At 52.7% G+C, this 21455-nt stretch overlaps 2 protein-coding genes across 13 annotated transcripts in view; one reads left to right on the plus strand and one right to left on the minus strand.

Annotated features, from left to right (window-relative positions):
• PLCG1 (phospholipase C gamma 1) overlaps positions 1-16026 on the plus strand; it is a 44497-nt gene extending 28471 nt beyond the window's left edge. Inside the window, exons 10-32 of one of the 4 annotated variants that reach the window (XM_038158563.1) lie at positions 60-178; positions 951-1036; positions 1797-1917; positions 2304-2472; positions 2894-3016; positions 3886-3987; positions 4222-4409; positions 4714-4914; positions 5304-5423; positions 5717-5897; positions 6184-6261; positions 6717-6820; positions 7066-7162; positions 7261-7333; positions 8222-8379; positions 8886-8982; positions 9419-9643; positions 10458-10606; positions 12394-12508; positions 12703-12864; positions 13372-13460; positions 14083-14270; positions 14603-16026. In XM_038158563.1, coding sequence (XP_038014491.1) covers positions 60-178; positions 951-1036; positions 1797-1917; positions 2304-2472; positions 2894-3016; positions 3886-3987; positions 4222-4409; positions 4714-4914; positions 5304-5423; positions 5717-5897; positions 6184-6261; positions 6717-6820; positions 7066-7162; positions 7261-7333; positions 8222-8379; positions 8886-8982; positions 9419-9643; positions 10458-10606; positions 12394-12508; positions 12703-12864; positions 13372-13460; positions 14083-14270; positions 14603-14645 — 2988 coding nt within the window. In that variant the 3' untranslated portion in view covers positions 14646-16026. The remainder of the gene's footprint in view (positions 1-59; positions 179-950; positions 1037-1796; positions 1918-2303; positions 2473-2893; positions 3017-3885; positions 3988-4221; positions 4410-4713; positions 4915-5303; positions 5424-5716; positions 5898-6183; positions 6262-6716; positions 6821-7065; positions 7163-7260; positions 7334-8221; positions 8380-8885; positions 8983-9418; positions 9644-10457; positions 10607-12393; positions 12509-12702; positions 12865-13371; positions 13461-14082; positions 14271-14602) is intronic. The other 3 variants (XM_038158565.1, XM_038158564.1, XM_038158566.1) reach the window with 3 other exon arrangements.
• The window catches only part of ZHX3 (zinc fingers and homeoboxes 3), a 47768-nt gene continuing 40964 nt past the window's right edge, over positions 14652-21455 (minus strand). For 5 of the 9 annotated variants that reach the window (XM_038158572.1, XM_038158567.1, XM_038158570.1 and 2 more), the window contains one exon: positions 15608-21192. In XM_038158572.1, the coding sequence (XP_038014500.1) occupies positions 21130-21192 (63 nt within the window). In that variant the 3' untranslated portion in view covers positions 15608-21129. Of the gene's footprint in view, positions 14789-15607; positions 21193-21455 lie in introns of those variants that run through there. The other 4 variants (XR_005259496.1, XR_005259495.1, XR_005259493.1 and 1 more) reach the window with 4 other exon arrangements.

Genomic DNA, 21455 nt, shown 5'->3' on the forward strand with positions numbered 1-21455 from the left:
TAAACCACGGCAGCTGGCTCCTCTGCATCATTAACACGTTTCTGTTTCTTCCTGAGCAGTTTCTCACCTTCCTGTTTTCCAAAGAGAACAGCATCTGGAACTCACAACTGGACATGGTGTGTCTGGAGAACATGAACAACCCTCTCTCCCATTACTGGATCTCCTCCTCACACAACACGTAAGGACAAGGGGAGGGCTCTCTCCACCCAGCTGCTCTCAGCATCCTTCTCTCATGCTGGGGTGGGAGTATTTTGCCTGATTCCAATGACGGGTCAAAAAGGCTTTTCCAAACCAAGGCCAGTATGTTAGAGACCTTCCTCTTGGTGCTCTCTTCTGTCATTTAGCCATAAATGTTGTGCTCAGGCACTGTCAGCAGCACAGATCTGCACAGGCGTTGAGGTGCCTTCACGTCCTGAGCTGTTGCTCTGGTAATTTCTCACCATTAGCAATGTCATTCTCCAGACCCTCTCAGGACAGATGTGATGAACCCTGTCAGGCTGAAATTGGCCGTTTTCCGCTCTCTGCTGCTAGAATAATTTTGCAGGAACTGCTTTCTGTGCAGACAGGCTCTGTCTGTGCTCACGCTAACCCAAAGGTAAAGGACCGAGAGCCTAAGCCAGCTGAGCAGCCCTGAGGGCAGGCAGTGAGATCCTGTCTGGCTGCAAGAGCTTGTCTAGCCCTGCTCTCAGGCTGCAGTGGGCTCTTTGTGGCACCGGTGCTGATGTTGCTGTGTGAGGTTTGTCTCAGGAGCTGGGGCTGGACCTCAGAGGAGCGCTGGCAGCCCCCTGCAGCAGGGGCAGAGCTGAACCCCTCACCCGGGCAAAGTGCAGGTGTGGAGAAGCTCCTCTCCCGCCATTGCCCCGTGGCAGGGGCAGGTCCACAGTGTCCCAGCAGACATCTGTGCCCACCCTGGGCTTGTCAGTGTGCTGATGTGTTGTCTCACCTGGAAGGTACCTGACGGGGGATCAGTTCTCGAGCGAGTCCTCGCTGGAGGCCTACGCCCGCTGCCTGCGCATGGGCTGCCGCTGCATCGAACGTGAGTACCCCGGGGTGCCCCTCCTGTCTGCCATCACAGCAGCTTGTGGTGCCCAGGGGAGGCTTTGCAAGGAAGGCAGAGCCTTGGCAGTCACAAACACCCTTGCTCTCCAACCATGCTTCCTTTTTCCCTCTAATGAATTTTCTTGTGTGTGAGGTGTCTGAGCGATGTGCAGCGTGTGTGTATGTTCACTACTCTTATGGTTCCAGATTCCTCATTTCTTCTAAAAATTCACCAAAGGGACATTAAACAGCTTTTAGGTTTTGGTGATTAAGCCAGCAAGGGAAAAAGGTAAACACTGATGTTTTATTTATTGCCACTATTATAAATTTTCGTGGAATGTGAAGAACTATATTACTGCACTGAGTTTTACACGTGCACATTATACTTAAGAGAAACTGTCTACAAACCAATTACATTATCTTTATAGCCCAAGTTTAGGCCATATTCCTTGCAAGATACACAAGGGCTTGAGATTTTAATGTGATTTACATAGCACATGGTTAAAACCTTTCACTGGCCAGTGTCAACATTAAGACCATGATGTGCAGAAAGAGCGGAGGTCGTTTGCTTTGTGGCACTGGGTGATCTGTGTCCAAGGTTTTGGTCCCACAGGAAGATCAGGGCTTTCACTGATCACCTCACTCCTTTATTGCCTTCCAGTAGATTTCCCAGCAGCACCTGGCTCAGCCCATCTCATGTCCATGTCTTGCCTCTGTTCCAGCCTTTGGGCTAAGTTTCCCCTGTGGGTCTCTTTCAGTGGATTGCTGGGATGGTCCCGATGGCATGCCAGTCATCTACCACGGACACACCTTAACCACCAAGATCAAGTTCTCTGATGTCTTGGTCACCATCAAGGAGCACGCCTTTGTCACCTCTGAGTGAGTACAGCAGCACTTCAGCTAGCAGAGCAGAGAGAGGGTGGAGCCAAGGCTGTAGCAAAGTGAAGCTCGCTTTGTCCAGAGCTGCAGCACCAGGCCTGGGTGTGCTGGGAAAAAAGCGTGTCAAAAAGCCAAAGGGAGATTCTTGCCAGGAAAATGTTGTGGAAGGATGGGCTTTGGGTAAATCCCAGTAGTTTGGCAGTCCTTCACCCCGTGCACTCCTGAAGAGTGGCTACACTGGGTGCTCAAGGCAGCACAGATGGCTGTTGATACAAGCCCCCCTGCTCCTGGAGGGCACAGAGGGCAGGCTTTTAGACAGAGCTCAGAAGTCCTTGGTTCCATCCAGATCCCATTCTTGTTTTTGATGGCTCTGCTCCTTCTCCCAGTTTCCCTGTCATTCTGTCCATTGAGGATCACTGCAGCATTGCTCAGCAGAGGAACATGGCTCAGAATTTCAAGAAGGTTTTTGGAGACATGCTCTTGACCAAACCAGTCGATATTTCTGCTGATGGCCTTCCATCCCCAAACCAGCTCAAGAGGAAGATTCTCATCAAGGTGAATTCCCTTGCCCAGCAAGGCTCCTAAGCGAGGGAATGGGGTGAGGGTTTGGGACTGAAGGCAGCTGCCTTTGGAAGGGGGGGGTTGGCAGTGTATAGGGCTGGAAGTGGAGACCTGATGCTAAGAACAACTGGATACAAAAAAGCTCTTTCACTTCAGAGAATCTGCTGGGAAAGGAGATCAGCAGCTGGGTGCTGCCTTTCTTTGAGGGTATGGGGGGCACTGGTATTTCTGCTTGAGGAAAAACCTTTGGGAAGAAGAGGTGGGACTTCAGTGCTGTTTGATGATCCCTGTGGCATGGGTCTTGTTTATTCTAATGTGGAGGAGCTGGGCACTGCAGCAGACCTGGGCTTTTAGGGCTGTTCACCAGGAAATCTACTCTGGTTTTGGGTGCCTGACCCCCTCTCTCATCCCTCAGCACAAGAAGCTGGCGGAGGGCAGCGCTTACGAGGAGCTGCCCACGTCTGTGATGTACTCAGAGAATGACATCAGCAACTCCATCAAGAATGGGATCCTCTACCTGGAAGACCCCATCAATCACGTATGTCTGTGCTGTGGTGGCCCAGTCCCTGCTCTGTCAATGACGTGGTGGCTCTGGCAGGTGCTGTGTGTGCTGGAAGGAAGGGCTGTGGTGCAAGTGATTGGAGAGGCTCTCAGTCTGTCTGGTTTCTCAGGTGTCCCTGAAGGCTGGGGGTGTTTTATGGTGGCTGTCTCCATGCTCTTCCCTAGGAATCTCCTGTGGGCCCTTGCTAGAGGCAGAAGGCTGAGCTAGAGGGAGCTCTGGGCCAAGGCACTGCAGCCTGTGATTTGTGCTGCAGGAATTTCTGGAGATGGCTGCGCTTCCAGCCCTGCCTCTTGCCAAGTGCCTGCACACCTGACACACCTAAGCAAGGGTTTATCTTTGTACAGCACTGAGTGTTCATCACTGTGTGCATTTACTCACAGCCCACCGTCAGCAGCTTTACTCTGCTGAGGGTCTGTCTGGCAAAGCCACGTGCAAATGGAACAGGGTTTGTTTTTTTTTTAAACAGTAAAGTGCAATGGCAAATCCACATAACCATCTCTAGTATCTTCACCTCAGATTGCCCCTGTGCTGAGTCCCTGCAGACTGATTTGTTTTGGTTTTTTTGCATTGATTTGCTCTTTATTTGGTCATCTCCTTTTATTAAGTGTGGGAGTGTTTGCAGTGTGATTTGTCACACGCTGGGTTTTTGCTACTGATAAATCCATGCCTCTGGGGGACTGGGGGATTATTGCAAGCTCCTGTGACTCACTGGAATCAGTGTTGGTGGCTGTCCTTCACAAACCTGATCGTCCCACCCTGTACTGGTCAGGAGATGATCCCATGGGTGGGTGGTGGGCAGTTTGTGCTTCCCAGGGGTCTCTTTGCCAGAGTTCATTTCCTTGCAGGAGTGGAACCCACATTACTTTGTGCTGACCAGCAGCAAGATCTATTACTCTGGGGAGACAACCAGTGACCAAGGAAACGAGGATGAGGAAGAGCAGAAGGAGGTGAGGACTCTCCTGTGGGACTGTGAGTTTTTCCCTAAGGAAGGGACTTGACTGCCCAAGGGGCTGAGCATTGCCATTGCCAGCTGACTTCAGGGGGAGATCCTGTGGTGGGGAGGATGGGAGCTGCTTCAGGAGCTCCCTGCTCCCAGCTGGAAGACCCCTGAGCAAAGCAGAATCCAGCACCATGAGCCTGTCCTCAGTGACCCAAGGCGATGGCTTTTTTCCCCCTGCCAGGTGAGCAACAGCACCGAGCTTCACTCCACGGAGAAGTGGTTCCACGGGAAGCTGGGAGCGGGCCGTGACGGGCGGCACATCGCGGAGCGGCTGCTGACGGAATATTGCATCGAGACGGGGGCCCCTGACGGCTCCTTCCTCGTCAGAGAGAGCGAGACCTTCGTAGGGGACTACACCCTCTCCTTCTGGTGAGGCCCCAGTGCCAGCCCACTGTCTGTGTCGCTCTGGGGGTTGTTTCTTCTGGCCATGTTCTTCAGTGCTGGGGTCCCGTTCCTGGCTGGCCTGTGAGCAGTCTCTCCCCTATTTCTGTGCCCCAGCACCATGCCAGCTCCCTGTCCCTGCAGAAGGGTCAAATCCCTTGGGATCCTTATGCAGTCACTCTCCTGTGGGGCAGGAATGCCGTGTCAGGCTGCAGCTGTGCCTAAGGCAGGTGCAGAATCTCCATGGACAAGCCTGGCTTACCCCGTCCCTCCCTCCCTCCCTGTTCCACAGGCGCAATGGGAAGGTGCAGCACTGCCGGATCCACTCGCGGCAGGACGCCGGCAGCCCCAAGTTCTTCCTGACGGACAACCTGGTGTTTGACAGCCTCTACGACCTCATCACCCACTACCAGGAGGTGCCACTGAGGTGCAACGAGTTTGAGATGAGGCTGACGGAGCCAGTGCCGCAGACCAATGCCCACGAGAGCAAAGAGTGAGTGCATGTGTGTGTCCATTGGGCAGCCAGGACACTGTAGGAAGCTCTCCCAGACCTCTCCTCAGCCATTCCTCCCTTGCTGGAGTTTTCTGGTCCCCACTTTCTCCCCATGGAGCTCTGTCACAGCAGTCATGCTGCACAGCTTCGTTCTTCATGGAGGCTCAGTGCAGGGCACAGAGCTGCTGGGTTTGGTTGGGATTCCCTGGCCCGTGCCACACCTCACCAAAGGCTCTGGTCCTGCCTGTCCCATTGCAGTCCCTGTCTTCCTCTGGAGCATTCAAGGAGCCTTTTAGGGGCTGGAGGGGGAGCCACGTGCTGTGGCAGGGGTGTGGGATGGGATGGGCTGGGTGTGTGTGACCTGTGCACAGCGATGTCTCTCCTGCCAGGTGGTACCACGCCAACCTCACGCGGGCCCAAGCCGAGCACATGCTGATGCGGGTGCCCCGCGATGGAGCCTTCCTGGTGCGCAAGAGGAGCGAGCCCAGCTCCTACGCCATCTCCTTCAGGTGTGTCCCTGCAACAAGGGTGGTGGGTGCTGGAGGTGGAGCTGGGACGCTGCAGTGTGTGAGAGAGCAGGACAGGTGCCAGCAGCCAGCTTTGAGCCCTCCCAGAACTCCCATTGCTCTGGGATGGCCCTTGAATAAGTTCTTGAGATCCTGCTCTTCCTCTCATATTCCAATGGGAGAGAGCTGTGCTTGGCCACCTCACCAGGGACACCTTTTCCTTGGCGTCTTCATTTTGGCAAAGACCTTCTCTGGCCAGGTGCCAAGTGGCCTCTCCCTGTGTTTCATCCCTGCAGGGCAGAAGGGAAGATCAAGCACTGCCGGGTGCAGCAGGAGGGCCAGACTGTGCTGCTGGGCAACTCTGAGTTCGAGAGCCTGGTGGACTTGATCAGCTACTACGAGAAGCACCCGCTGTACCGCAAGATGAAGCTGCGCTACCCCATCAACGAGGAGACCCTGGAGAAGATCGGGACAGCGGTGAGTGCAGGAGCCAGAGAATGATGGACAGGTCGTTTTTGAGCCGGTGCCTTGAGGTGGTGGTGTGTGAGCCATCTCTGTGCTTTGCAGCCCACACCTCTTGGGGCTTCCTGACACTTGAGTGGAGTTTGGTGCTGCCCCTCTGAGCCAGGCTTGGGCTGCTGTGGCTGTCTGCAGCATCATCTTTGGTCTTGTGCCTTCCTGGGGCACTCTCCCACCTACCTCAAGGTGGGGAACCTTTTCCCCTGCAGTCACTGCTGTAACTACTGTCCCTTTGCTTCCACAGGAGCCGGACTATGGAGCCCTGTACGAGGGACGCCATCCTGGGTTCTATGTGGAAGCCAACCCCATGCCCACCTTCAAGGTACACTCTCACTGTTTGGCACAAAACAAACCACAGGGCTGGGCAGTTTAGCAAGAATCTTTTTATTTTCTAGGAGCTGTATTAGTTTGCACATCCATTTCTAGACCATGAATAGAGAGACAGTGGAGGTTGAGCCTCCAGGTTCCCAGGCTGGGCTGCCTCGTATTCTGAGCTGTCCAAACTAAGCCCCTCAGTGGCTCTTGGGACAGAGGAGGGTGCCTGTGTGGGGCTATACCAGACCTGTGAGCTCTGCTTTGGCATAAATGGGGGCCTTGATTTGCTCTGCAAGGTGTCACTAAGGTCTGGCAGCAGGGCTGGATGCTGCTTGCCTGCACATGATGTGCCTCACAGCCCCCAACAAGCACATCTGTGGTGGGAGGTGATCTCTCATCCTGTGGGCTCGTTGTCCACGTGTCCATTCCCTGCCAGCCTCATGGGACCCCTCCTCATTGCAGTGTGCAGTCAAAGCCCTGTTTGACTACAAGGCGCAGAGGGAGGATGAGCTCACCTTCACCAAAAATGCCATCATCCAGAACGTGGAGAAACAGGAAGGAGGCTGGTGAGTTGGTCCTGAGCCTCCCTTTTCTCGAGGGGATATGGTCAAACCTTGCTGTCACCATCCACACAAAGATGTGTCTGCTCTAGGAGTGAGTTTGTCTGGGGATTACCCATGAGCAGCACAGTTCCAAAGCCTCACAAACCCTAAAAGCAGATGATGGAAGAGCTGCCTGTTCCCCTCACCCCCACTCAGAATACTCAGGAGTCCCGTGGCCAGTGCTGACATTGCGCCTTCCTCCCTTCCAGGTGGAGAGGAGATTATGGTGGCAAAAAGCAGCTGTGGTTCCCTTCCAACTACGTAGAGGAGATTACCAGTCCCACTAGCCTGGAGCCAGAGCGGGAGGTGAGTGTGGCCATGAGTGCAGCAAGGAGGGTTTGTGCCCCGAGCTTGGCTGCTCTGCCCGGCATGCCCAGCACCATCCTGCTGTGCTTCCTTCCCAGCAGCAGCTGGATGAGAACAGCCCCCTGGGAGACCTGCTCGGAGGCGTCCTGGACGTGCCCTCCTGCCAGATCGGTGAGTGCCATCAGACATGAACTTTAAGGAATTTAGAGATTTTAGAGGAGCTAAGATTTTAGTTAGAGATAAGCTTTATCGGAGTTAATTAAAATAAATGGGTAGGCCTTGATGAAGTTAAGAGTTAGTAGTTAACTGATAATTGATAGCTTGTCAACACAATGTTTGGTTAGCTGGGTTTATAATGAAGAATATAGAAACTGAAAAATAGCTTTTAGGAACATAAGACAATCATGGGCCTCCTCTGTTCTGAAACCAGTTGAAGACAGGGAATGGGAGTTCTACCAAGGGTTCATTTGTCATATTTGCATTGAAAAAGTGGAAAGGTCAGAACGAGGAAGACTTCATTTACTTGCTCATTTTGGGACCCCTCCCCATGAAAGGGACCACCGACCCATTTCAAGAAACACACTACGCATGCTTAATAGCTTTTGAAGCAGGGAATGGGATGTACCAAAGTTATGAATATGTGTTTGTATTTTGGGTATTCAATACCTGTATAGATAAAAGGGCTCTGTAATCACCTGTAAATTGTGGTGTGTATTTGGGAGCTATCCCCCACGCTGCCCGGCGCTGCAATAAACACACACTGTCTAACTTTAACTGTTAGAGTTCTGTCAGTTGGATATTGGTACTAGATCAATATCCATATTTTTTAATAAATCAGCCAGGGAGGGAGCATTGCAAAGGCCCCTTGAGGCTTCTCAGCCCTCCCTTATTGCTGCCTGGGCTCCATCTGTTCCTCCAGTGGCCAGAAATGGGAGCTCCTGTAGCTGTAGAGTGCCGGGGTAGCCACGAGTCCCTGTGCCTGTCTTCTCCCTTCCTGCATGTGAAGGGCTTGGCTCAGCACCTGCAGTGACCCTGTCCCCTGCTCCCTGTCCCTCACAGCCATCCGCCCCGAGGGGAAGAACAACCGGCTCTTCGTCTTCTCCATCAGCATGTCCTCGGTGTCACGCCTGTCCCTGGACGTGGCGGCCGACACGCACGAGGACCTGCTGGACTGGGTGAAGAAGATCCGGGAGGCAGCTCAGACAGCCGATGCCAGGGTGAGTCTGGGGAGCCCGTGGCCGGGGAGGAGGCATCTGCTGGGTCTCCAAGTGCTGGGTTTTCCAGGAGCCAGGGAGCAGGTGCAGGCTGGTGGGGGTGGTGAGGTGACAGCCTGCGATGGCTGGCAGAGCAGTGCAGAATTGGTAAAGCCAGTGCAGTCTTGGACAATGTGGCAAGGGGGGGTGGCCACACGGCTTGAGAGGCTCAGGATGGATATTTGGGAAGATTGGACAACTGGGTGGGTGCTACAGCCTCAGGAAGTGGGGGTCTCCATCTGTGGAGGGTGGCAAGGCTGCAGATGCCCTGTGCTGGGACCAGTGCCAGTCCTGCTCCGGGCAGGATGTAGGACCTACCCAGGCCCTACCTGTGTGATGTCCCCCATGCAGACCTGGCAGATCTGCTGGTGGTCCCCACAGTGTGGGCAGTGAGAGTCAGCTTATGAGCTGGGTCATCCATCACCACTGCTCCTGCCTGGCCTGACACCTCTCTCACCCTCTCTTGGCAGCTCTCTGAAGGGAAGATGATGGAGAGGAGAAAGAAGATTGCCCTGGAGCTTTCAGAACTGGTGGTCTATTGCCGACCTGTGCCCTTTGATGAAGAGAGTGAGCATCTGCTGAGCTGGTGGCCATCACAGGCAGTCACTGTGGCTTTACAGACCCTGTGGTGTGCCCCAAGGGGCTGCTTTGGCTAGATCTCAGCAGAGGCTAGGTGTCCAAGGTGTCCAAATCCCCAGTGTACCTTGGAGCTCTGGGTAGCTCCAGAGGGTACAAGTTTGGGTCTGTTTCTGGGGTCTGTCAGCACCCAGAGCAGCTGCTGAGGGTGGGGCTGGGGAGCACCATGCCTGGTCTGTGGGAGCTGTGTTGGTGCTCTCAGTCATTGGTGTTGGGCACCTGGCACACACCACTGGGGCAGAGCAGGGTCTGCACAGCCCTGGTGCCTGGGCCAGGGGTGTGAGGGTGGCATCAGGAAGGAGCTGGGGTGGTTAAGTGCCAGCAGAGGCAGTGTGCCCCTGGCTCACACAGTGCTGTCCCCTCCCAGAGATCGGCACAGAGAGGGCCTGTTACCGGGATATGTCCTCCTTTCCCGAGACCAAGGCGGAAAAGTACGTCAACAAGATCAAGGGCAAGAAGTTCCTGCAGTACAACCGCCTGCAGCTGTCCCGCATCTACCCCAAGGGCCAGCGCCTCGACTCCTCCAACTACGACCCCCTGCCCATGTGGATCTGTGGCAGCCAGCTGGTGGCACTCAACTTCCAGACCCCGGGTGAGCGCAGCAGGCAGGGACAGGGAGGGTGGGCTGGCTCCTGGGGGGGCCCTGTGCCTCCTCAGCCACCTGCTGAGCCCTGCTCCTGGCAAATGGGGGCTGGGATGGGCTCTGGGTCTTGGAAGGGCTCTGCAGGCAGTGGGACCCGGGTTAATATGCTCCAGAGGGCTGGACTGAGCCAAGGAGCTGCACTGAGGCTGGGGATTGTGCCATTATGAGAACAAGATGGAATGGAGAGGAGGCAGGGGGTTCTCCCAGGTCCCTGGTGGTAAGCAGGGCAGGCAGGGAAGGTGCCAAAGGGGATGGTGCTGCCCTGGGCTTGGGACACCAGCTGGTGCATGGTCTGAGTCCAGCTGGCTGCTCTTCTTGCCTTTGCCCAGCTTCCATTCCTGCTCCTGCCGTGCAGTCCAGCCTTCCTTTCCCTGGCCTTTGCCAAACCCTGCTGTGAGCCTGCTCAGCTCAGCAACACACCAGTAAACAACCTGCCTCTTTCTTCCTGCTGGCTTTTTCATTCCTTCTGTGAATTCGAGCATCTCACAGGGGGTTTGGCAAATGCTACAGGCAGCACACGGAAGGCTGAAAATAGGAAAAGAGGGAGGTGACCCATGGAGCACTGGGTAGTTGGGTAGATCGTGCATGACAGAGTCACCTCATGGCCCTGACACGTGCACAGGCTGCAGTGGGCATACATTGCTCAGCATTGCCAAGGGGTGAGCCAGGTCCTCTTGCCAAGGGCTTCCTGGGAAGCATCAGTGATGGGGGCGATGATCCAGCTTGTGCACTTCATCTCCTGTATCTCCTGCCTGTGCTCTAGACAAGCCCATGCAGATGAACCAGGCCTTGTTCATGTCCAGTGGCCAGTGTGGGTACGTCCTGCAGCCGACCAACATGAGGGATGACATCTTTGACCCCTTTGACAAGAGCACCTTGCGGGGCACAGAACCACTCTCCATCTCCATTGAGGTCAGTACCTCCTCCTGGTGTGGGGGAATGCAGGGTCAGACCCCAGAGGGGTACCAGATTTGGGGTGAGAGAATGGTTTTTGTGGGCTCGCGGCTCTGCCTGCAGCTGCTCCTCACCGAGCCCGCTGAGCCCCTGTCCCCCAGCACAGACTGGGAGAGCCCTCGCTGAAGAGCAGCACTCGTGGCTGCTGCTGAGCGTGCCTGGAGAGGAGCAGCAGGAGCATCCCTGGACGCTCCCCGCAGGACTCCTCCCGTCCAGGTCCCAGTGCCAGCAGGTGGCATCCACGAGCCGCAGAGGTGGCATGCCTGTCCCCAGAGCCCGGCCATCCACAGGCTAACAACACAAGAGCTGTGCCTTGTCCCCTCCTTGTCACTCAGTTGCTCCAGGCTCGATGTTTCCATTTCCCCTTGCTCCTGGCCCCTCTTGGGAAGAGCAAGATGCTCGAGGTCAGGGCAAACTTTTCAGGCCATTTCTGTGTTGTGCTGCTGGTGATAAGAGGAGGGGGGCTGAGAGTGGGGGGTGCCAGAGGATGGAGTGTGGATGCTTGGTGAGTTTTTTTTACTTGCCTAATGGTGCAACTGAGGCTGGATTGTTCCTGTGACAGCTCTCAGAGCTGCACAGCAGAGGCTCTGCAGGGACACGGGAGAGCTCACCAGGCAAAGCTTTGGAGGGCTGTGCCAAACCAGCTGGCTCTCATGTTTGGACCAGCAGGGTCCAGTAGCCCATACAGGCATTCCCTGTGGTCTCAGAACCAGGCTATGGGTCAACAGTCTGCTTTGCCAGTCCCCTCAGCTCGTGTAGACCTTGGGGAGGATGCAGTGGAGATCCTGCCTTCAGGTGCTCACAGGTTTCCTCTGTGGCCACCTCTGTTTTGGAGTGATCCCACCTAAAAAAGCCACAGCCCTTCTCCATGAGAACACCCTATCATTACCCTCTGCACCATGACCCCATGCCCACTGTCTCCCTAAAAATTCCCTGCCCAATTCTGTTTCCCAAACTCTTCCTGCTCCTCAGGATGCAGCTGCCCCCAGCAAGTGTCAAGAGTCATTGTACCATAGCCAGTCACTGTCGCCTTTAAGAGACAGGCTCAGCCTCTTGTTGTCTGGCAAAACTGCCTGCTGTCCCCACCAAAGCCAGCTTTCATGGATGGAGAAGCCATCTCGAGCCCAGCATGACTGAAAGCACATGATCCAGTGTTGGCAGCAGGTCCTTCCCCTGCAGCAGCAGCGTGCCGACAGCACGCTGGAGCGACATATGGCCACGGGCACGAGGGAGCTGCGACGGCTCTCTGCTGCGAGGAGGCAGCTCTGAGGGGAGCACAGGCTGTGCTGCAGGCACGAGGCAGAGCAGGGGTGGAGGGCAGCTCCTTTTCCTCCTCACACCAAGGCAGGAGGGCCGAGAAGTTTCGGCAAAGATGAGGGGATGCAGGGTAGCGCTCCCAGCAGGGAGCAGTGCTCGGCGGGGAGCCCAGCTCCAGCTTGGCCAGCTGGGGGAGGGATGCTGTGGCCCAGGCCTGGCCGTGCCAGCAGCAGGCAGAACCTGGAGCAGTTCAGCTGCTTTTTTTTGTGGCTTACAAGTCAAACTGTGGATCAAGAACACCACAGCAGCTTCCAGGGGTGGGAGCTATTTCTCTCCGAGCTGCCGGCTGGGCTGGCTGTCAGTGCTGCTTCTCTCTCCAATTAGCAGAGCCAGGGTGATTTATTTGGGAAGAAAATGTCCTGGCATGCAAACACATTTTTTCCCCTTTGTTCCTGTCTCTTACCAAGTCTCTCCTGCTCTCTGCTCAGGTCCTGGGGGCCCGGCACCTTCCCAAAAATGGAAGGGGAATCGTTTGTCCTTTCGTGGAGGTGGAGGTGTCTGGTGCTGAGTACGACAACGCCAAGCAGAAAACAGAGATTGTGGGTGAGTGGGGTGGGGAAGGGAAGGGAGGGGGATGCACCAGCACTCCCGATCCTGGTGTGAGCCATGGGCTCCGCAGCAAAGCCTGGCACTGAGCTGGGAGCTGCCCAAGTGCTGCCCCCGAGCCCAGCATCAGCCATGGGGGCAGTGGAAGGACTCAGAGGGGCTGCCCACTGACAGCTGTGTTTTGTGAGCAGCTGACAACGGCCTGAACCCGCTCTGGACCCCGAAGCAGTTCCACTTTCAGGTCAGCAACCCTGACTTTGCCTTCCTCCGCTTCGTGGTGTACGAGGAGGACATGTTCAGCGACGAGAACTTCCTGGCTCAGGCCACCTTCCTGGTGAAAGGCTTGAAGACAGGTGAACACTTGGGACAGCAGGGAGGGGGGTCATGGTGGTCCTCACCAGTTCACACTGTTAGCCAGGGAGATGCTGAGTTTCATGGGAGGGCATTGTTGGGCCCAGGCTGGCTCAGTCCTTCCTGTCCCCATGACAGGTCACATCCCCATCCAGTTAAAGGAAGGCAGAGCCATTTGCTAACAGCCCCTGGGGCCACCTGCCACTTGGAGGGAAATTAGGGGGTTTGGAGAATCACAGAATCATAGACTGGTTTGGATTAGAAGGGACCCTAAAGGCCATCTTGTTTCAGCCCCACTGCCATGGGCAGGGACACCTTCCGCTACCTCAGGCTGATCCAAGCCCCACCCAACCTGACCTTGGACGCTTCCAGGCATGGGGCAGCCACAGCTTCTCTTGGCAGAAGAGAAAAAGGGTCTTGTGAGAGAAAAACCCCCTTGAGTTCTGTGGCAGGGCACTGCCACCTCACCTCCTGTGCAGCGAGTGACACCAGGGCTGTCTCTGCCATAGGTTTCCGAGCTGTTCCCCTGAAGAACAACTACAGTGAGAACCTGGAGCTGGCTTCTCTGCTTGTCAAGATAGACATTTTCCCTTGCAAGGTGAGACTGGCTGCACACACGAGAAGGTGACCATGCTGTAGGGCTGAGGAGTAGAGCCAGTGAGCCCAGCCTGGCCCTGCCCACTCTCCTGCCTCAGCTGGGGCAGTGAGGCTCCGTGGTGCCTGGCCTGAGTGCCTGTGGATGGCTGAATTCTCAGTGCTGCTCCATAGGGATGCCCAGCAGGAAAGCAAGCACTGGCTTTGCCTCCTGCAGCAGTCAGGGTGTTTCAGGCAGGGTCCTGCCTGCACTGGGTTTGACTTGCCTGGAAATCCCCTCAGCAAAAGCTGGAGAAGGCGGATTTGTCACAGTGCCTGTCTGTGCTCCAGGGACATTGCAGCTCAGGATCACAGAGCTGGCTGGCCTGGGGCTGTCCCTGTTGGCATAAACAGAGGGCAGGGCTCCTTCTGAGACAGATGGTTCTTTTATTTCTTCATTTAAAATGGTGCTGGTGGGAGCCAGCGATGGCTGTTAGAGCAGATGCACATTGCAAACCCCAAGCCCCCATGAGCCCTGGACAGCCTGCAGGGCAGCCAGGGCCCTGCACCACCCCGGCCCTTACTACAGGATATATGCTTTGAAATCACAAGCCCTTGACTACAGCATTTTCCCCTCCTCATCCAAGCAGGAAAATGGCGAAATAAACCTCTTCAATACTTCATCCCTACGGGAACGAGCAGGGGATGGCTCCAGCCAGCTGCTGGCAAGCAGAGGCAGAGAGGGGTCCTTTGAGTTGCGGTACCAGCAGCCTTTTGAGGATTTCCGTGTGGCCCCAGAGCAGCTCGCTGACCACTTTGAGAGCCGGGAGCGAAGGTGAGGCCAGTGCTCGTTCAGCTCTTCCCCTGCAGCACAACATCCCCCCTGCATTTAGTCTGGCTGGAGGCCGATGAATTCAGCCTCCCCCTAACCCAAAGTGGAGCTGCAGCCTTGTTTGCTGCTTGCAAACCCTAAATTTGAGCTGCAAGTTGTGGCAGTCACTGCTGTGGGAGTAGGGTGGGACACCACAGCCGGTGCCATTCTCCCCAGTCGTGGGGGATGTGGCTGAGCCCCACCTTACTCCAGTGGGCAGCTTGAGAGCAGCAGAGCATTGTCCTGGTCATCCCGTGGTGAGGCTGAGCCGTGTCCCCTGTGTGTGCTCCTTCCAGGGTACTGCGGCGGACCCGGGTCAACGGGGACAACCGGCTGTAGCCCCTCGCGGCGGGCGAAAGCACCTCCAGTGCTTGTGAATCTCACAGCACGCTGTGAACTGGTTTCTATGGAAACGGCACTGCTATGGCCTACTTTCAGGCAGCTTTTCCAGTTTCTCTGCTGAAGTGTGTTCAAGTGGAGAACTAAAAAAAAAAAAAATAAAAAAACATTGGAAATAAACCCCACCCTGAACCAAGCCCAAGCACCCAGCAACCTTCACCACGAAGCCCTTAAGAAGCGCGTCGGTGCGGCCAGGCTGCCGGAGACCAAACTGTAATCACGAGAAGAGACCTAAAAATTCCCCATCCAGCCTCTGCGCCACTGCTCTGCCTGTAATCCAGAGATGGTGTGCAGCTGCTGGAGCCTGTTCGCAGCCATCCCGTGCTGTGTCCATTCCCAGAGCTCTGGGCCTGCAGTGACCACAGCAGCACCTCTGTCTGTCCTGGTGGCACCACGTCTGACCTGTATAGCCACTGCCGAAGGGTCCAGTAGTGAAACTCGACATTTACAGGGCCGCTCTAGCTTTAAATGACAATAAAAGTGTCAGTATTATGTGTGTGCTGGCTCGGGTGTCTGGTGCTCTGTGCCCTACAGCGCTGAGGTGCAGCCATTCCTGAGGAGAGGGTGCAGTGCTCCCTCCTTTTTCCTGGCTTTAGGAGAGGAAAAATAACCAGGAACAGCCCCAGGTTTTATGCTGTTCACTCAAAAGGGTAAAACAAAGTTATGTGCTCCAGCTGCCTGTGCTGGTCTGAGGGAGGCTGGGGACAGAACTCTGGGATGAAGAAGCACCTCTAGGGCAGAGGTGTCTGGGCACTCACTCATGGCCTTACCCCATGGAAAAGTCATTCTTTTAAAATATATGAGGAGGTTGTGATGGAGCACTCCCTGCCCAGCAGCTGGAAGGCAAGCACAGCCATTCCTGGGCCCTCCCAAACCCCAGTGCAAGCACCAGTCAACTCACATTTGATTTTTACGCTCTTTATTTAGGAACAACCAAAAATGTCTGGTTTCATTTCAACAAACTGTACAAGCAAGCTCTTCCCCTTGCCCACCCTCACATCCACATATACAAAAGGAAGGGAAACTTGCCGTTCACTTCTCAGAAGTGGCATTGTTGCTACAGGGAGTTCTTGCCCTCAGAATAAGAGCAGGTAAAGTCCATAGCACGTACAAGCTACCCTAGCCCTAATAATAGCTACAGCCCACAATCACAGGCAGCTTCTTTTTTTGTTTCCTCTTTAAAACCTTTACCAAAAGTATAAACTATTTCCTGTTTCACACGATTGCCAAGGTGACCATTTAAAATTGTGGTCTTGAAAAAAAAAAACCAAAGTAACCCCCCTGGAACCCCCCACACCTCCCCGGTACAAAGACAGCTTTACACAGCAGAGCTCTCACCCTGCTCCCTCACTGCACCGGCCACCCTTATGAAAGGTCCCGTTGCAGCCACAGTTACATTTTCCTTTGGATAAATCCAAGCAAAAATTCCAGGTCATTCAGCACCAGCATGATTTCTAAATAACAATAATTAAAAAAAAAAAAAAAAAGAAAAAAAAAAGAGACCCCGTTAGGCTGACTTTGTGGTCTGCTGAGAAACAAAGTGATCAACACGCTGTTCCCAAAGTCTCTCTTTTAGTGCAATGTCAGTATGTGCAAGGGGAATCACAGCCACGTACCCATAACACCACCACGAGCCAGATGGGGCAGAGAGAAAGTGCAATTTTAGCTAGAAATTTTCTATGCCATGGATTCCTAGCCCAACCTTCACTAGCACCAGTAAGCAAGAATCCTCCTAACACCACCTTCCATCAGTACAGGGAAAAAGGGGCTTTAATTGTGCCATCAGAATATGGCAAACGTCAGCCAACAGAGCACTTGGGCCATAACAAGAAAACCCAAAATTAAGAAAAAAAAAAAAATTCACTGCTTACATAACTGAGCTCCCTTGCTCTGCTTTAAAGTTTTCTGATGCCAATCCTGGCACACACCACTGCCAGTAAAACATACAGCAGAAACTAAATTTCTCAATAAAAAGAAGAACAGGGATAGCCTGCAAGTGCCTCATTCCCCTCCATGTGTTGTGTTGCCTAATCTTACCCTGCTGGTTTTGGGAGCAGCTGAGAAGTGACACCAGAGCTTTACAGGTGAGCTGAATCACATCAGGACCTGGACTGATTTGAAGAGAGCAAAGCCAAAATTATCTGGGCAACAGGGAGAAGACCTTTACAAGCATTTTGAATACTGTCACCCTAATGGGAATGTGCAGCATCCCATTCACTTTGTAATTTGTGCCCAAGTGCTGAAAATAATCTTTTTCTTCTGATTCCCAATAAGCAAGCTTCTGATCAGTTTGCTTCTGTTATATCTGTAAGAGAGGGGCTGCAGGGAGAACAATATAACACTTCTGCAGGGGATGAAAATCTGTTGCTTTCCCATTAAAAAAATTAAATACCCAAAACCCTAAATGAAAAACCAGCCTACTACAGCTTCCTTCTCTTGAACTGTCAGGGGACACATAATAAAAATTAACCCAGCAGGTATCTCCCAGCTCTGGTGAGCATCCTCCAACCAGGTTAAGGACTACAGTGTTTCTCTGCCAGCAGCCACTGCTCTTGCTGGTGGCTTCTCCTGGTGACCAACTCAGGGAGGGGACATGAAATCACACTAAGTACCTGCAAGCACCTGTGCCCATCCTCCCACCATGCTGCAGCATCACTCAGCTCTCCAGTAAGTGGAGATAGGAGCCTGTAGATCATTGTTTGTTTGGTGTTCTGCTAAAAAAAAAGAAAAAAAATCAAGGATGCTAATTACAGAGCTGAAAAATAAGGTACCCAAATGAAACATGGAAAAATGTCTAGAAATCCCATGGCAGGGGCTGCTGACATCAATGAATAAAGAAACTCAGTTCCTTGCACCAGGAGAATCAGCAGCCCTTCCCATGAGCAAGCCAGGGCCAGAACAAATCAGGGTTTTGGGTTATTAAGCAATTGGATTGTGCCCTTAATCTAAGCAGCCTCAGAGACACAAGTAACAAGATTCACACGGATTAAAATTGATGGTTTCTGCTGTGCCTGCCAAGCCCAAGCTCAGGCACAGTGGATGGAGGTGGAGAATCCAATTTCCCTTCCTTACTGATGCTGGCTACATCACCTCGATTGTACACCCCTTTCAAGTCAAGATAGTCATCTTTGATTAGATGATGATAAATATTCACACACTGCGAAGAACTGTGGTGACACTTCCTCTTAACACCACAAGAGCTGCTGTTGGGACTGTCAAGCCACCTCTCAATTTTTCAGTTTCAGATGCAAACACTTTTCCAATGTCCTGCACCAAAACCAAGTCTGTTTGGAGATGGCACCTGCTTCTCCTCCTCAGCAGAGAAACAGAAGACCACAGAGCTAAACCCTCAAAAATCTTCAGCTTATACTTTTATGGAGATTTCAAGTCAACTAAAAAATGCAGATAACAAGGAATGTAGGAGTTAGAAAGGGAACTCGATCGTGTTTTGATATTTTTTTGTCTCTAAATCTTACCCTCCCCACGCACAGGCATTTGCCAGCCCCGTTGCCATGTCCGAGGGGAGTCTGCATGGAACCACTTTTTAAAATTCCTCCGACCCAAAAGAAAGAAAACTCCTGCTGTGCTTGTATGAATGCATGGAGACAAAGCTCAAAAACCTCAGCAGCTTCCAACCCTCAAGGCTGGTTTTTCTGTGTACACCGGGAAATTCTCCCTCTAGGTCACAAGATTTCTTTTCAATTTTTCTGGAAAACTGGCTGAATACAATCCAAGTGCAAAATATTTCAGCTAGTGCATCAAAACATGGTTTGAAGGGACCAGTTCATACCATAGTCCTTAAGCATTCCTGTAGATGGAGCGGGGATCACTCTTCCAAATCAGCCATAGGCCCTTAAGTGTACACCAAAAATCCCACAGAAAATCACCTTGAATGGGCAAACTACACTTCCAACGTATTTATATAGCAAGTAGTTAGTAAAAGTGTACATTTTTAATGTACATCATAATGCAATAAAGAATCAATGGCATATTTGAACTGTATATATGTGTAGTTAAATAAACCTGCATGTACACAGACACTACAGAGTAAATTGACCTACCTGTATTTGTTCTCTGAAGGTGACACTGTACATACATCCATATTCTCAGGCTGCACAACTCCCAGATCTGCCTTCAGCTCTAGAATCACCCACATTCTGCCACCCTCTCTGATATTTTGGGGTGCACAGGACTGCACGCATGGGGGTGAGACCCTGGGGCTGTCATCACAGGACAGCTGTCCCTTGTCCCCAAAGAGAGCCACGGGGATGCCACCAGCTGAGCCATCACCAGCCAAGGTGGGATGGCTGCTGGTCATGCCTCCAGCTGTGTCATGACCATCAGCAGGGCTCCCAAAGGCAAACTGAGGGAGAGGTGCCACACAGGCTGCTCCAGGTCGGAGGCACCCCTGCTCACAGCGTGGTGGGATGGCTGCTCTGCCTGTGGCATGCAGTGTGAGTGGCCACATCCCAGGCGTCACCCCGCTCTCTGTGGGGTGCAGGTCACCTCTGTCTGGAGCAGATGGTCACACTTGGCCACGGTCTCACACCAGGGAAGCCCTGAGAGCTCAGGCACAAACACCCAGCACATCCCACCAGGCAAGGGGAAGCCTCTGCCAAAGCACTGAGCAGCCACAGCCCCTTCCAGCAGCTGAGCAAGGCGGCCTCTGGAAGAGGGGGCGAAGAAAGAATTCCAAAAGCAAGGGCAATTAAAGGTAGAAATCAGACACCATCTTTGGCAGAGGTTCTGAAAGAGCTTTTTTGTTTTTAAAACAGATATTTTGTAAATCTCTGGATCCGATCCTTTGGGGTTTGCTACCCACCCTCCTAATAAATATCATTTACCACCAACAATAAAGTCTCCCACATTAAAAAGCTCTCACTAAATAAAAACCTTCTACTGAAAAAGCTTGGCTGAGTTGGCTTGGCAAAAAATAGAGAGCTATGACTACTCTCCATAAATACATCAGCAGATAAACACCAAAAAACTATTTAAGTTAAAGGACAATGTTGGCTCCAAAACAAACCAGGAATGTACCAGCCACAAATTAATTCAAACTAGAAATTTAAATACAGTTTCTAACCACTCAAAGGCAGTCAATTTCTGGACTAGCCTTCCAAGAGCAAAAGTGAAGGCAAAACATGGAACCAATTTGGAGCTGGGATTTGATTAGTTTGTGACAGAATGATCTGACACAGCATTTGGCTGGACTATTCAGCTCAAGAGCTTCCCTTCTAGACTTTGTTTTCTATTAGAAAAGAATATTTAAAGCAAAAATGTCCAAGCAGTTGCATCACACAGCAACCACACAAGACAGCACACATTAAAAATGTACAGGTAGCAGGCAGGATAACTGGGAAATTTATTTTGCTCATTTTCCAGAACTATTGCACATGGCCTGGGAAAAAAAAAAGGGGGGGAAAAATAAGAAAAGAAAAAGGACTGGAACAAACTCTTGAAATCACCAGCAGTGCTGCAGGAGGATCTGCCATGTAGGGCTGCAAGAAGGAAACTTCCTGGTGGCAGCAGAGCCACTGCCTTGGTGACAACAATGACTTGAACCACTCACAGCCACGCTGTGACTCTCTGCGTTTGTTCTCTGAAGAACAGACTGTTCTCTCCAAACAATGAAAAGGATTCCAGGTCAGGATGCAAAAATTATTATGTGCTAGTTCTCAGATATTAAAGAGAGACTTGGAGATTTAACAGCCTGTTACAGTCAGTCTCCAGCAGCACAGGGGAAAGTGTTCTAGCCAGCAAGGGACAAATGACACCAAACTCCATCTCCTGGGCTGCCTTGGTCTGGGAACCTGCTGCTTATCAGAGAGTATGCAATGCTCACTCTAACCTCGTCTGGAGGGATGAGAATCTCACTCAAATTCAAGATTGGCAGTTTTCTTCTCAAATCCCTTTCCTAATACACTCACACCTGTGTGCCCACAAAGCCCTTCACTGCCAGGGCTTAAGGACCAGAAAGGACAGAGAGGATATATGCAGCCATGCCAACCTTCAGAGAACAAACACCTTAATGGACAGATGAAAAAAAAAAAAAAAAAGAAAAAAGAAACAAGTACTATGCCATGATAGTCCATATCTAAGCAATGACCTTGTTTACACAATGTCTGAGATTTGTTATGCTTGTATAGGCAGCTGTAGGCATCGGTATATGAATATGAAATCTGAAAGTCTGTCACTGGAAAGCAAACAGGAGCATCCTACTTCCTGGGTGTGAGCTGAGCCCCTGCCCCTGCCAGCTCCCAGCCATCTCCTTGGCTGGGCCACCAAGAGCTCAGCACCGAGTGCCCAGTTTGTGCACGTGCTGTCTCGTGTGCTGTGCCCAAAGGTCTCATGTATGGCAGTGCTTCATCACCACGTCTGCTCCTCAGGCTTGGGTCAGGCCGGCCCATGGGTTTCTTAAAGATCGCTAATTTCTTCTCAAGGGTAAGAGAGGATCCTCCGGGGCTGGTGGCTTGAGTTCAGTCTGTTTCTGAAAAAGAACAGAGGTGTCAGAGATACTCCTGGTCTTGTTCCAGGTGGGGTGCTGGGTGGGGAGGAGGGGATGCAGGAGTGCCTCAGGATAAGCAAGATCAGGAGCCTTGATAGAGTCGGCCGCAAAGAAGGGCTAGCAACATTCAGAGGGGCCAGGAAACCCAAAATCCTTGAGGGAGTGGAGTTGGCTTTGCACCCCCCTAAGGAGGGATGTGCCTTTGCTAAGCACCTCTGTGCCATGAGGGTTGACAGGACCTTCAC

This window comes from Motacilla alba, chromosome 20 (genome assembly GCF_015832195.1).
Source record: "Motacilla alba alba isolate MOTALB_02 chromosome 20, Motacilla_alba_V1.0_pri, whole genome shotgun sequence".
Taxonomy (NCBI): Eukaryota; Metazoa; Chordata; class Aves; order Passeriformes; family Motacillidae; genus Motacilla; species Motacilla alba.